This window comes from Astyanax mexicanus, chromosome 17 (assembly GCF_023375975.1).
Source record: "Astyanax mexicanus isolate ESR-SI-001 chromosome 17, AstMex3_surface, whole genome shotgun sequence".
NCBI classification, from domain to species: domain Eukaryota; kingdom Metazoa; phylum Chordata; class Actinopteri; order Characiformes; family Acestrorhamphidae; genus Astyanax; species Astyanax mexicanus.
The window spans coordinates 45,876,244-45,892,609 of NC_064424.1; the positions used below are offsets into that span (position 1 = coordinate 45,876,244).

The window sequence follows — 16,366 nt, forward strand, 5'->3', positions numbered from 1 at the left end:
GACACATTCACACGCCCTAAATCAAGCTGCACAGTGCGTGATTTACAGCTTGCCTATAGATCGCCAAAAAAACAGAATTCTGCTGTGATTTATCTGATTATGTTTAAATGATTGTGATGAGTTCACTCAGATACTTACGCATATATAATCTGCAGTGCACAAACCGCTATCAGACAGTATAAATGCATAAAAATGACACATCTGATGGGACGTGTAGCTGTTCTTAGTAACCAATTTTCTTAAATAACAGGTCTATGCTTCTTCAGTGTTGCAATGTTAATTAACATCATTTTGAACAGACTCCGCTCATTCAAACAGCCCGAAAATGATTTAAAGGCTCAGTTTTAACGCTGTACTTACAAAAAAATAAGTGGGGTTTAAATCAGGCTCAGGCTCATAATGACAGTTTAGGTGTCGGGTCAGGCAGAACTTGCATGGGATTGGGCTGGATTTTTTTAGGCTCCAAGGTAAGCTCTATACTGAGGCAGTGGAGTAATACTGCTAAATATTTATGCAGCATTTCACAGTTCTACAACTGGGTCTCTATGATTCTGCTCTTAATAATGATGCATTAACTCCACCCCTTTCTACCTCTTTACCTCCATGTCCTCCTCTCTTACCTGACACACTAGAACCCTCAGAGTGACTTCATACCTCACGAATGATGTCAGTGCACTGAAGATGACCCTTCTCTTCCTCACCTCCCTCAGGCCTTCACTTCAATCCAGCCGCGTCATCCTAAACCCGACCAATCCCGCTGCAGCGCTGACCCCCAGCGCCCGGATTCAACCGGAGCCCAATCAGCAGCCCGAAGCCGGCGGACTGCGGCCGGCCCGATCCCCCGCAGCTGCAGAGCTGAGCAGCTAAAGCAATTTCACTGCCGTCTGCAATCCCATCCCCACTGAGCGGGAACTGCAGCCCCGGGCCAGAATCAATCTGCCGCGCCGAGCGCAGGAACTTCCTCTGTGACAATCTTATTAGGGTGTGGAGCCGGACCACGGGCAGGACAGAGCGACTGATGACACTCACAGCAGCCATCAATTTAACTACTGCATAACGGTGCAAAACAGAAACACTTCAGACCAAGCAGAAGCACATCTGATCCAGGAAGCAGGACTTCAGGTGAAAAGTGACACTGTACATCCATAACAAAAACACACACTAACATCACAGACACATCAGAAACACTCCTAATCCCACGTTTAATGTTTAACACTGTGTGAAACAGGATCAGGTCTCAGCTGAGGATGAGCCCAAGGATACAGAGGGCCTGGAGTGAGGGGTGGATAAGGAGCAGCACTGGGAGAAAGTGATAAGAAAATACTTTAAAACTAAGTTCATTTAGAAAAACTTTAAAAAACTTGAAAAAAGGTGGGAAAGGGCAGCAAAAGGCTGGAAAAGTAAGTGGAACTCATAACAAAAAAAAAAAAAACACAGCAATAGGAGCTTTCTTACACTATCTCACATGACTGGATATAATTAGAGTTCTCTCAGAAGCTAAATCCCTAAGTTCAAGAGACAGAGCCAATGTATTGCTATCTTGGCAGCAGAAAACACAGGTGCACTACTGACTGACTGAAAAGAACCCTCTCACCAGTCAACTGAAGTGCAGTGCACAAACCAAACTTTAACATCAGCAATAAACAGAATATAAGTGCTGCTGGTGCACCTTCACAATACGAACAAGCATGTTAGATTCCTCTACTGAGAAACGCAAAAAGCGCTGCACTGTTAAAGTATCAATCTGTCATTATATTCTATTTATGTGTTTATTAAGTGCTTATTGATGTTTTTTAAGTATGTACAACTTAATTCTTAATTCTAACCATTAATAAACTCCTTAATAAACCACTTATAAAAACCATTTAACCATTTAATAAAAGAGCCTTATTTTAACCCCTTAAAATGCCTTGTCTCGTATACCCTTTTTTCTGCAGTAAAATAACTTATTTACACTCTAAAAATTTGAGGGATCTGAAATAGGCTGTTTTCTCTCTTTGCTCCACTTAATAATTCCAGATCAGTAACAGGAATCAACCTAAATTCTGCAGGTTTGAAAATAAGGATGTAAAAACTAGACAAACACAATGAAACTAAAGGTTTGGAGGATGTGAACTGTTTGACTTGTATTCAGGAAAATTTTGATTTTAAAATGAAGTTCAGGAAAAAGAGACAATTTTATGATTTTATTCATTATATTTGGATACTACTCAAAAACTTACAATTATGATTTTCAGTAACATTTATATAAAATGTTATTAATATATAAAACATTAAAAAAGATTTTTATGTAATGCTTGAATATAAATCCTCAATATATAGGGGTGTAACGTCAGGCAGACAACTGACAAAAATCCTGCCTTTTTAAGGGGTTAAAGTGGTATTAATAAGAGTATCAGCTGGCTGAGGCAGCGTCACAGAGGACGCAGGGCGGCGGCGCTGTCTGCTGCTGACACAGCCTGAGAGACCCGTCCTCTCAGCTCCACGTTCTGCTGCGTAACGACAGGAACATCTGCTAAAACCAGCCGAACGACGCGGACCTCCTGCGTCTGCTCTGCACAGACGCCTGAAATGGGTCAATGAGATGCAGTAGTAGTGCGAGACAGAGAGTGATGCGTCTCCGCCCGCGGAAAAACCAGCGCACTCCGCTCTCCAGCAGGAGAAACATCTAGAGCGCACTAAAAACAAATTACATTATTCCAAATCTCAGCTTGAAAACAAACTTCAAAACAGCTTTCTGCATTTTCTGCTTTCTCAGACACCAACGCACACCCGTACCCGAGCGTCTCACTGCATCTGCCTCTCACCTCCACCTGTCTGATCTGCACCGGAACATTACAGGAGCAGCGGGAGTCTAAATACCTGCAAACTGAGGCCAAAACTGATACATAATAAAAAAAACTGCATCAAAATACTGTAGATATATACAGAAGGACTCGATACATCAAAATTTATCTATCTATCTATCTATCTATCTATCTATCTATCTATCTATCTATCTATCTATCTATCTATCTATCCACATACCTATCTATCTATCTATCTATCTATCTATCTATCTATCTATCTATCTATCTATCTATCTATCTATCTATCTATCTATCTATCCACATACCTATCTATCTATCTATCTATCTATCTATCTATCTATCTATCTATCTATCCATCCACATATCCATCTATCTATCTATCTATCTATCTATCTATCTATCTATCTATCTATCTATCTATCTATCTATCTATCTATCTATCTATCTATCTATCTATCTATCTATCTATCTATCTATCTATCTATCTATCTATCTAAATTAGTAGTAGCCACGATTTGATTCACTTCATAAGAGAACTGATACACACCACGGACGGAGTGTAAGGATTTTGACTAATTCCAAATAAAAATACAAATAAAACAAGTTCATATTCATAGTTCAAGTTTTTTAAGAGTTCAGAAATCAATATTTGGTGGAATAAACCTGTTTTTTAATCACAGTTTTTTTTAAGCATCTTGGCATCATGTTCTCCTCCACCAGTCTTACACACTGCTTTTGGATAACTTTATGCTGCTTTACTCCTGGTGCAAAAATTCAAGCAGTTCAGTTTGGTGGTTTGATGGTTTTGATCATCCATCTTCCTCTTGATTTTATAATTTAGAGGCTTTAATTTGGTAAAATCAAAGAAACTCATAGTTTTTAAGTGCTTTCTTATTTTTTTCCAGAGTTGTATATGTTTTTATAAATTTTACTGCTGACTGACTGAGTGACTGGAAAACATCGCTGCACTTCGACGGGGGGAAAAAATGGCAAACGGTTGCCGTAGTTTATAAAATGTGCAGCAGAGACAAAAGCATAAAGCTCAGAGGGGAAATGGAGGATAAACAAATAAATGTAGTAAATGACTGCTGCCCTCAGAGCAGAGAGAGAGGGAAAGAGAGAGAGAGAGAGAGAGACTGAGAGAGAGAGAGTTGACATCCACAGTCCTCTTACTGTATAACATTATTAATAGCCCTCTCTCTGAAACACAGAGCACACAGTGTTACATTAACCCAAGCTGCCCAATCCTCTGTACCACTCACTGTCTCACTGCTTTACTGCAGACCCAACCCAGACACTGCTGATTTAATACCAGCAATTACATTATACCCAATAAAGCAATTAAATACATCACAATTAGTGTTAGAAAGTATCATTATACAGCTATATACAGCTCTGGAAAAAAATCACAGAGATGACTTCAGTTTCTGAATGAGTTTCTCTGATTTTGCTATTTATAGGTTTATGTTTGAGTAAAATGAACATTGTTGTTTTATTCTATAAACTACAGACAACATTTCTCCCAAATTCAGAGCATTTATTTGAAGAAAATAAGAAATGCAGAGCTTTTGCTCATACCTCAAGTAATGCAAAAAAAAAAACCAAAAAGTTCAGAAATAATCAATATTTGGTGGAATAACCCTGGTGGTTTTTAATCAGTTTTTTATGCATCTTGGCATCATGTTCTCCTCCTCCACCAGTCTTACACACTGTTTTTGGATAACTTTATGCTGCTTTACTCCTGGTGCAAAAATTCAAGCAGTTCAGTTTGGTGGTTTGATGGTTTGTGATCATCCATCTTCCTCTTGATTATATTCCAGAGGTTTTTAATTTGGTAAAATGTAAGAAACTCATCATTTTTAAGTGCTCTCTTATCTGTATTCTTGTGCGTCTCTAAGAAATAGAATATACCATTAAAAAGTTACTTTATTTTAGTAATTCAGTTGAAAATGTGAAACTCAAATGTGAAAAATATAGATGTATTACATACAGAGTGATCTATTTTAAAGCCTTTATTTCTTATTTCAAAAATGATATAGAATATTATATAATAAGACCAATTGGTACTTTTAGCAGTGTGGGCAGTGTGCCAAGTCCTGCTGGAAAATGAAATCTGCATCTCCATAAAAGTTGTCAGTAGCAGAGAGAAGCATGAAGTGCTGTAAGATTTTGCGGGAAAACAAAACTGCACTGACTTTATTAGACTTGATAATAAAACACAAGTTTTGGCGCAATCAAGTAAATGACTATGATCTTAAAAAAGCAGTTAATATGCATGCATAAAAAAATCTGCACTTTACTATTTTGATTGATTTATTTGTCACAGTACATTATTGCTATATTGCATTATTATTATTTTCTACAAAATCAGAGTCATGGTACGTTATTGTTGTAAATTATAGGCAAATAATTTTTTTTTGTTTTTTTGGTTTCTACTGAATGCTGAAAACTGTTATACTATATAAAACATAAAAATGCATTTTGTTTTAGAAGTATATTACTGAAATTAATAAAATTTTATGTATTATTTTTCATATCGCAGAGAATTGAAACTATTATTGCAAAAATACCCTGAATATTGGCCTTCACGCCCCCCTCCCCCCACGCCCACTCTAAAACTATAGAACCTACAGCTACTCCAAACACAGTGGAGTGTATCTCACCAGCTTCTGGAAGAGATCTCCCACGCGCTGGTGGTGGCTCCACTGCTGCACTCTGGGAAGAAGTCCATCGTAGAATTCTTTATGAACTTCGTAGAGCTCAGGCACTTTAAAGAAGATGGTCTCGATCTGCTGGACGGTCAAAACCGGCTGAGACGTGGTGGCGGCAGCTTTCAGGGGCTTCATGGGCTGAAAGCCGAAAAAAAAAACAGCAGCGTTATTTTTATATACAGATTTCCATGATTTTTTCATGACATTTCCATGCCTTCAAGGCAAATTTTCATGACCATATGATTTTTAAAAAGCAGTTTGGACAATAAAACCAAAAATCAACTAAAACTATAATCAAAATTAACTATAGTAAGTCTAAAATTAATCTGATACACAATATTTAATAATAAAATGTGTGTCAGATCCTGAGAGCTCCATTGTTTAGGGCTAAATTACTGGATTACTGAATTTTCTCCATCGATAAACTGAAACACAAAAATTTCCACAACTTTTCCAAAAAGTTAGTCCAGACCTGAAAATTGCTATTTTTAAATTCCATGTCTTTTCCAGGACTGTTTTTCATGACCCTGCGTACCCTGTATATATAACCCCTTGAACTGTAAAACGCCAGGATTCAGCAGTGGTTCAGAGGAGTTTAAGATGTTAACAGTAAAAATGCTCTCTCTCTTTTAGTATGTCAGCTTTCCTGAGTTCTAATTCTGTCTTTCTTTAGATTAATGATGAGTAAATAAGCAGATAAAGACTGAGAAAGCCATTCTGATAACCCCATGTTCGCAGTAGCTCTTGTATCAGCGGCATTAGCAGCGGCACAGCTGCTCAGGTATCCAGTAACTCCCAGAAAAAGACTAACCAGAGACTTTGGAATCTACCCTACCGCTTAATCTTAAACTTAATCTTAAAATCTTAAAATTATGGCATTAAGTGTCTATATTATATTGCTTTTCTGAGCTTATTGTGGATCTTCTGCCTGGTTACAAACTTTTTGGTAAAGCACATTTTTGATGGAAGATGTTTTTTTTTTGCATATTACCATTTCAAAGGATTTGATGAAGAAAGTTGTTAAAAGCACTATAGAAATAAATTTGATTTGATTTCAGAAAATGTGGTCCTAATAATTAATGTAATTACTGTTTTTAAAATAGTTTTTTATAAATCATGAGAATAAAATACTAAAAAAGCTCTGAGCAGCACTGATATTGGACTACTGATGAAACTTGGGGTGTTTTAATTGGGTGTAATAAAGAAAAAAGGTCTCTGACTTCTGTAAAAATTACATACAGTATGAAACAGTCTTTGCACAGAACTGGGTTTCTGAAATCTTGTTTTTAAAATAGCAGCGTTACGTCACCTCAGCGCCCCACTCAGCACGACATGCCTCATCACACACCACTGCATTACTGACTGAACAACACAGATGAGCCCAGTTTCTATGGGATTTTTAGAGCACTGTCAGTGACTCAGTAACACTGCACACTCTTTAGAACAGACTCCTCCCCCTTTAAACCACTCCCACTCCTCTCCCACTCCTCACCATCTAATCAGATTCACTGCATTACCTGCTAGTGTTTTAAACTACAGGTGTTGGACAATGGAACTGAAACATCTGGTTTTAGAGCACAATAATTGATTGTGGTGACGGACAGTTCTGGTGGAAACAGGAGAGTTGAGGTGCACGTTGAATTCTGCCGTGATTTGATCAGCCGTGGTTTTATGTTTATTGGATACAATCCGGGTTAGCACCCGAACATCCCTTTCAGACAGCTTCCTCTTACAGCGTCCACAGTTAATCCTGTTGGATGTGGTTGGTCCTTCTTGGTGGTTATGCTGACATTACCCTGGATACCGTGGCTCTTGATGCATCACAAAGACTTGCTGTCTTGGTCACAGATGCTCCAGCAAGACGTGCACCAACAATTTGTCCTCTTTTGAATTCTGGTATGTCACACATAATGTTATAGTGTGCATTGCAATATTTAGAGCAGAACTGTGCTCTTACCCTGCTAATTGAACCTTCACACTCTGCTCTTACTGGTGCAATAATGTGCAATTAATGAAGATTGAACACCAGGCTGCTCCAATTTAGCCATGAAACCTCCCACACTAAAATGATGACAGGTGTTTCAGTTTTATTGTCCAACCCCTGTAGAGTAGTAGTATTTCTCCTAATTTATCTGGCCAATTGTCCCACCCTTTCATACCTGTTACTCAGCTGTATATCCCCCATCACTACTGATGCTACAACACCAGGAGGTTGAAGACCAGCACACGCCTGTACAAAAAGAACTTACCAGCAACAGCGCCTCCAGGTGGCTGAGGTACGTCTCCTCACTGGCCAGGATTCCAGATAAAACCCACTTCCGCATCTCCAGCCCTTTCTCCAGGTCCAACTCCGCCTGAACACAGAGATTAACCAACATTAAAACATGCATTCAGCAATTAAACATTAACATAATGAGTTTCAGCACAACTACAGTGTCTCCCCCAAGGGGGCGATGTCTTATTCAATTTACTTCTCTTTTTTATTTGGAGCACTGCTCTGAGAATTTGATTGCATTCATTGGCAAGATAAGTGTTAGTGGGGTCTGGATGTTGGATGTCTTGTTGATGAACTTATCCCCAATTTTTCCCCGACTCATCCCTAGTTCATCCCTAATTCTTCCTTAACTCATCTCCATCTTTTCCTAATTTATTACAAATTCATCCCCAATTCAGACCCAATTCATCCCCACCTCATCCTCAACACATCAGTTCATCCCCAATATCCCCATCCTTAATTCATCCCCTGATTTATCCCCAATGAACCACCAATCAGCACTAATTCATCTGCATCACATCGTAACTGATTCCCAATGAATTCCCTAACTTATCCCCAACTTATCGCCAATTCATTGTCAACTCAGCCCTAATGCATCCCCAACTCAGCCTCAATGCATTCCCAACTCAGCCCCAACGCATCCCCCCTCTCAGCCACAATTCATCCCCAACTCATCCCCAATTCACTCCCAACTCAGCCCCAATTCCTCCCCAACTCACCCCAACTCATCCTCAACTCATCCTCAACTCAGCCCCAATTCACCCCCAACTCAGCCCCAATTCATCCCCAACTCAGACCCAATTAATCTCCAACTCAGCACTAATTTATTCCCCAATTTATTCGCAATCATCCCCAAATAATCCTTAATTCATTTCTTATTATTTTTTAACTCATCTCCACCTTGTCCAAAAATTATCCAAAATTAAGTGCCAATTCAGCCCAAATTTATCCCCCACATCATAACTCATTCCTAATTAATTCCCCAACTTATCCCCAATTCATCACCAACTCAGCCACAATTCAATCCCAACTCAGGCCTAATTTATCCCCAACTAATCTCCCAATTTATTTTCAGATCATCCCCAAATTTTGGATGCTGAATATTTGGTGCTTCCCTACCAAGAACATAAATTAGACTCGGCTAAACTAAACTACTGCACACAGCATGAGCTTAATATCCACCCATCCAGAACACGTTACACTGTTCACAAAAACACAGAGTGTGTGTGTGTGTGTAACAGCGCACTAATGGGGGGCAAATACGCCTGAAATGCTCGTTTCCATGGCCACCGCACAGGTAGTGAGAACAGCAGATGTTAGTGATAGTCTCGGGAGACTCTCGGGTCCAGAACTCAGGAACTCACTTTTTCTCACCGGCTAATTTTCCTCCATCTCAGACCTCAGTCTGCTGAAATTACTGCTGAACATTAAAGCCTGACATTCAGGATATCACACACACACACACACACACACTCACACATACACACACACACACACTCACACATACACACACACACATCAAATCACTGAAGGCTGTGTGATGCCCTGGGCTGCTTACATTCACAAGCACCACTCACTTCAATAATCAGCTCACACTGGGTCTGTTGTTAAAACTCTTTATACCCAAATGTCTAGTCCCTGTAGAGAAGTACTGCCAATAGAATAGGACCTTCTTGGGCATATGAACAAAAATAAATGCCAGGCATGAGCTAGAGGGGTATAAAGCTCCATCACTGACCTCATTAATGCTTTTAATAACACTGAATACAATCAAATCCTTACAGCAATGCTCCAAAATATAGTACAGTAGTAAGCTTTCCCTGGACAACTCAAAAAAGCTGAATAAACTTAATAATACCATTGATTACCAAAGAGGAATCATGACTATTTTAGTCCTCTATTTCTTTAATTGTGTTTATATTTAATCATTCCAATTATTTATCTCTTTGTTTTATTGCTTATTGCTTTAGCCTGTCTGCATATCATTTTATTCTGAATTATTTCTATATTTCTTCTTAATTAAATATTTTTTTGTTTGCTTGCTTTTATAATTGAAACTTATTTTTCAGTCCATTTAATTTTGTAAATGCTCAGCTGCATTGAAAATGAGGCTTACCCTCAATGTATTAACAAGTGGAAATAAAGGTTGATTGATTGATTAATTGATTGATTGATTAATTGATTGAATATCCAGGTGTCTCAAAACTAATTTTCACCAATTTTTAGTGCACTAACTTCAGCAATCGAGATCAAACCGACCTGATGTCTGAGGTTTAAATAAGACAGACTCCTCCCACATCCTCTTTAACCATGATCTAATCATCTGCAGCCTAGATCTTAATTCTTTGATCACCACAATTACAATTTATTTCCAATTTCTACTAATCAAATCTTTATAAATGTTTTTTTAAGGCTTTTCTCCAGTTGGCCCTTTAAAGACGCCAGCTGGCCAGTTTCGCCTCCTGCTCTTTTTTTTCCTCCTGAAAGGAAACGGAGGTGTATTTTCTCAATGCCTGATCACACATCGTACTGGCAGCGAGCGCTGTTGTGGAGGTGGTTACTGTGGGAAATGGACTTTCGTGAAGCTTAAAAACAGCACTGAATGAGGAATACAGTGTATTAAATATATATTCTGCATGTAAACATGAGGTTTATTACTAGTAATGCCCTTTGAGCTAGAGTAAAGAGCACAGCTCAGTTCCAGATTTCTTCTGAACGCCCCCAACCATTTATAAATCACCACTTTTTGTATGAATGGTGTAAATATATATATATATATATATATATATATATATATATATATATATATATATATATATATATATAGGAAGATAAATACAAATTATATACATCTATACAGGATAATGTGAATGCTGAATCTCTGTAGAAGTTGGGTCATGCAACAGGACAATGACCCAAGACACCAGAACAAGTGGCCAATCAGAGCCCAGATCTCAGATCCTATAGATTAACTTTAGGCATCAAATAAATATGACAGATATAAACCAGTTTTTCCAGGAAAAATGGGCTAAAATTCCTATATGTTTGAGTAAAATCAACATTGTTGTTTTATTCTATAAACTACGAACAACATTTCTCCCAAAATCCAAATAAAAATATTCTCATTTAGAGCATTTATTTGCAAAAAAGAGAAATGATCAAAATAGGGAAACATATGCAGGGCTTTCAGGCCTGAAATAATGCAAATATTTAAAATAAGTTCATATTCATAAAGTTTTAAGAGTTCAGAAATCAATATTTGGTGGAATAACCCTGTTTTTAATCACAGTTTTTTTTTCATGCATCTTGGCATCATGTTCTCCTCCACCAGTCTTACACACTGCTTTTGGATAACTTTATGCTGCTTTACTCCTGGTGCAAAAATTCAAACAGTTCCTCTGCAGTTCCTCATAATTATCTTGATTATATTCCAGAGGTTTTCAATTTGGTAAAGTCAAGGAAAAACATAATTTTTAAGTGGTCTCTTATTTTTATCTTGGACCTGCTTTGCTGCATTAGGGCCTGGCCAGCTTACAATCATTAAGGAGAAGATGAATTTCCAAATGTATCAAAATACTCTATACAGGATAATGTGAGAGTGTCTTTACATCAGCTGGATCTCTGTAGAAGTTGGGTCATGCAACAGGACAATGACCCAAAGCAACAGAGCAAGTCCACAACAGAATGGCTTAAGAAAAACAAAATCCGCCTTTTGGAGTGGCCAATCAGAGCTCAGATCTCAGATGCTATGGATTGACTTGAAGAGAGACGTGCACTAGAGGCATCAAAGGAATATGACAGAAATATAGAAATTCTACCAGGAAGAATGGGCTAAAATTCCTTCTGAATCATGTGCAGATCTGATCCACAGCTACAGCTAACATATATTTTTGTTGTATTATTATTTTAGGTTCATTATATTTGTCAATACCACTTACTTGAATAAAGATTAGATCATATTTTATAATTATAAATGTCTAAATATATATGTCTAACCATATATAAATATATTCCACTGTATATACAGTGGTGAGAGAAAGGAGTGAGCTACAGTGAGCCGAAAGCAGCACAGAAAGTCTGCATCTTAATTCTGGAAGCGAAAGAAGAAGAAAGAAAGCAAGTGTTTATTCATGATCTTTAGACCCCAGCCTCCTCTCCTCAGGGAAAATCCCTCCATCTCCAGACTATCATCTTTTATTCATCCACATATTTATTAATGAAAATCCTCTCCGGCTTTGGGCACAGGAGTGAGCAAAGCCCTCCGTGCTGATAAAAAAAAAAAAAAACCCCGGGCGCTTTCATTTCATTTAATAATGAGAGAACATTATATCTCTCCTGATTTAACCTCTTAAAACCAGCGTATTTAAAAACAGATTCAGGACACTGCTTTTGCTTTTTGGAGGTCTTATCTTCTTTTATAAAGAACGGAACATCAATAATCATCAATAGTGATCTGTCTTGTGAAAGACAATCAGACTGGAGCAAATGAAAGGCTGATATATGTGCGATATATAGAAAGGGGTTAGAGAGGAATAAGCTAAAATACTGTATATTTTAATTAATGCCTGTCTTGACTACGCTGAGACATGAATAAAACACATGATATGTTTTAATAATAAATGGCTAGCTGTGTATCATGGATTATTTTTGGATTTTGTTGTTTGAGATGGTAAAATAAAGTTGTCACACTGCTAATTTAATTACAATGTTTGTGCAACATCATTTGCACAAATTGATATTATCACTTCCAGGCTATTGTACATATACACGTCGCATCTGTCTATAAGCCGCACTTTAAATTAAATAGGCTTTGTACACAAAAAATACAGTAGCCTTCCATAAAAATCACGAGAGTAAAAAAATAAAGTTGTAATTATAAAAGGGAAAAAAAGGCTAATTACTTGAGCTGCCAGTTTAAAAAGCTCGGAGGGAAAGGAGCATTTTCCACTCATGATCTGTTACAGGGCTGCTGTGATTACCATCAGTTAGTTAGCCAGTTGATCATTATTTTTTTCATATTTTGTACAAAATGGTTTTAAATATATTGATATTGATGATACATCGCACATACACAGCTCTGGAAAAAAAAAATAAGACACCACTTAAAATTGATGAGTTTCACCTTCAAACTGAACTGCTTGAATTTTTGCACCAGGAGTAAAGCAGCATAACGTTATCCAAAAGCAGTGTGTAAGACTGGTGGAGGAGACCATGATGCAGGATGCGTGAAAAAAAATGTGATTAAAAACCACCAGGGTTATTCCACCAAATATTTATTATTTCTGAACTCTTAAAACTTAAACTATAAATATGAACTTGTTGTTTTCTTTGCATTATTTGAGGTCTGAAAGCTCTGTATCTTTTTTTTGTTATTTCAACCATTTCTCATTTTTTCAATTTACTGCAAATAAATGCTCTAAATGAGAATTTTTTTTATTTGCAATTTGGGAGAAATGCTGTCCGTAGTTTACATAAAATAGAATAAAACAACAATGTTCATTTTACTCAAACACAAACCTATAAATAGCAAAATCAGAGAAACTGATTCAGAAAATGAAGCGTGCATGCTGCCTGCTTCCTCTCTGAAGAACCTTCTGGCATTTACTCAAAGCCTTCAGCTCAAAGCTCAGAAGTTTACTCAGCAAATCCCTCCTCAAACCCATGTTCCTGCAGACGCAGCCGTGTATACATTAGATTAGAGCTCAGCCGTGGCTGTGTGTACACGCGTGTGCTGGAGTTAAAACTACCGTCTGCATGCCTGTGTTCATTAAAACTCCTGTGGGAGAGATCTGGGTTCCTGAGAGGACCTACATAAACTCCTCCCACCCTGAGGACAGCACACATCAATCATCCTGACAGCCAATGGCTATGAAAGAGCCACCACCTATACCAGCCCTCCGTTCCTTTCAGTTCACCATAAAATCATAAAACAAGGCTACAGTCACTACTAACCACAACCCACTGAGGAGGACCATTCACTTCTATTCAGTTCTTATTCATTTCCTATTAATATAAATGTACAGTATGTGTAAGCTAAACGTCAACAGCAAAGCTGGCAGCATCTTCCTCATCCTAATTCTGCTGAATCTGCAGCCTGAACTCGAAAAATAAGGATTTTTAAGGCATTTAGTGAAGAACCTGCAACATTAGGAAGCTGTCAGCCACCCTGGATGGATGATTCCTCAGGGTGCTGTCAATAATAGAGCTATAAAGGTCTATATTAAAGGTTTAGCACTGCAATATATTTCGCAGTGGGCTGAACAAAGGTAACGACTCCTGCTGTAATGCCTCAGGGATTAAACAATGCCCCTACCTCCACCCCACTTCCACTACACCTGATGCAGGTGCAACCCAAAAAAAAAAAATAGAATATCATTTTTTGAAGTTATTTTATTTCAGTTTAAAATGTAAAACTGATAGTTTCTAAAACAGTTTCTCTGATTTTGCTATTTATAGGTTTATGTTTGAGTAAAATTAACATTGATGTTTTATTCTATAAACTACAGACAACATTTCTCCCAAATTACACATTAAAATATTGTCATTTAAAGCATTTATTTGCAGATTAGAAACAAGAAATGTCTGAAATATATAATGACCTCAAATAATGCAAGGAAAACAAGTTCATATTCATAAAGTTTTAAGCTTTCAGAAATAATCAATATTTAGTGGAATAACCCTGTTTTTTTAACCACAGTTTTTTCATGCATCTTGACATCATGTTCTCCTCCTCCACCAGTCTTACACACTGCTTTTGGATAACTTTATGCTGCTTTACTCCTGGTGCAAAAAAATCAATCAGTTCAGTTTGGTGGTTTGATGGTTTATGATCATCCATCTTCCTCTTGATTATATTCCAGAGGTTTTGGATTTCTTTGATTTGGTAAAACCAAAGAAAGTCATAATTTTCAAGTGGTCCTTTTTTCTTTTTTCAGAGCTGTAGATGTTTTACACACAGAGTGATCTATTTTAAGCGTTTATTTCTTTTATTGTAGACGATAATGATGGCGTACAGCCAATGAAAACCCAAAAATCAGTGTCTCAGAAAATTAGAATATTATGTATAAGACCAACTGGTACTTTTGGAGCAGTGTGGGCAGTGTGTCAAAGTCCTGCTGGAAAATGAAATCTGCATCATTATAAAAGTTGTCAGCAGCAGAGGGAAGCTGTAAGATATGAAGTGCTGTAAGATTTTGTGGGGAAACAAAACTGCACTGACTTTAGACTTGATAATAAAACACAGTGGATCAACACCAGCAGATGACAGACATGACTCTCCAAACCATCACTGATCATTAGTAAAAAAAATATTTTTTTCATTTGTAAATGAAGGGATCAGAGTCTGGAGGAAGAGTGGAGAGACACACAGTCCAAACTGTTTGAGGTCTAGTGTGAAGTTTCCACCAATCAGTGATGGTTTGTGAGTTACTACACTTACAGACTTGGCGGACTCGAGGGAGCCGGAGGAGAGGGTGTCTCTGCTGCTGCGGCTCTTGGAGCTGAGGTAGGGCGAGGAAGACGGCGAGTCGTCGATGTAGGGCAGGATGTCATGGTGCCGCCTTTGCTCCTCCGCTCGATCGGCATCATAACCGTACGTAGGAGGCGTGCCTGTGAACGGACCATCTGAGGAGATAAGAAGGAACAAAGAGAGAGAAAGATTCGAGAGATTAGATGCTTTATTTAGATTGAAGATCACTTCACAAAATCCTGAGGCTTTGAGGAACGCTGTGAAGAAGAAGAAGAAGAAGAAGAGGAAGTGATGGAATAGTGGCTCTCATATGAATAGAGAAGGTCTCATATGTTGTTTAGAGGCAGTGATTTACATCAGCTAGCTCCATCACACTAACACAGCTGTTTCTGTGAAGGCCCGAGATTCTGGAGAGCTTTTGGTAACCCGTCCCAGACGTCCTCCTCTGGTTTTCTCGGGCCGGTGTGGTCAACACAACACAACATGCAGCTCCACAAACAAAACTCTGTCTGGGGAAGGACTCTGACATTTTGCATTCTTACAGCCCACATCCAAAACGGCAACATCCAGGCTTAGCGAGCGAGACGACTCCCACACTGTACTGTCTGCTAACCAATCGCAGATGACTGAGGCGGAACACAATACAACACAATCCAACAGAACAATGTCAAAGAGCTGCCAGATTCCACAAAAGAAGCGTCTTCGGGGTTTTCCTGTGTGGGTGAGAGTCTGGGAGGGTTCGAGGGTATCTACAGTATCTATTTGTGCATCTCAGCTTGAGATACATCCATCTTAAAAAAAATTGTTGCAAAAATAGGAGATAAAAGACAGCAGGAACAATATATGATTTAGAATAACAACTTTAGACTGCCAACTCTTGGTCATATTTATTGAGCTTAACAAACAGAACTAGTGTGTAATACATGTTGTAGAGGTTCCTAATGGTGTCCTGCGATAATGCTGTCCTTTGAATGCAGCATAAAGAGTCAATGGGGTAGAGTGAGGACCATGACATATTATCTGTATCTGTGGTTTCAAGACAAGGTCTCAAAATGCCAGCAATATGTGGATGAGCATTGTCTTGTTGGAATAGTGCATCAGT

The 16,366-nt window shown here is 38.2% G+C and overlaps 1 protein-coding gene across 1 annotated transcript in view; it reads right to left on the reverse strand.

Annotated features, from left to right (window-relative positions):
* The window catches only part of bcr (BCR activator of RhoGEF and GTPase), a 137,337-nt gene that overhangs the window by 50,134 nt on the left and 70,837 nt on the right, over window positions 1–16,366 (reverse strand). Inside the window, exons 2-4 of the mRNA XM_022676624.2 lie at window positions 15,235–15,419; window positions 7,771–7,875; window positions 5,474–5,659 (exon numbers count right to left, since the gene is read on the reverse strand). Of these exons, the coding sequence (XP_022532345.1) occupies window positions 5,474–5,659; window positions 7,771–7,875; window positions 15,235–15,419 (476 nt within the window). The remainder of the gene's footprint in view (window positions 1–5,473; window positions 5,660–7,770; window positions 7,876–15,234; window positions 15,420–16,366) is intronic.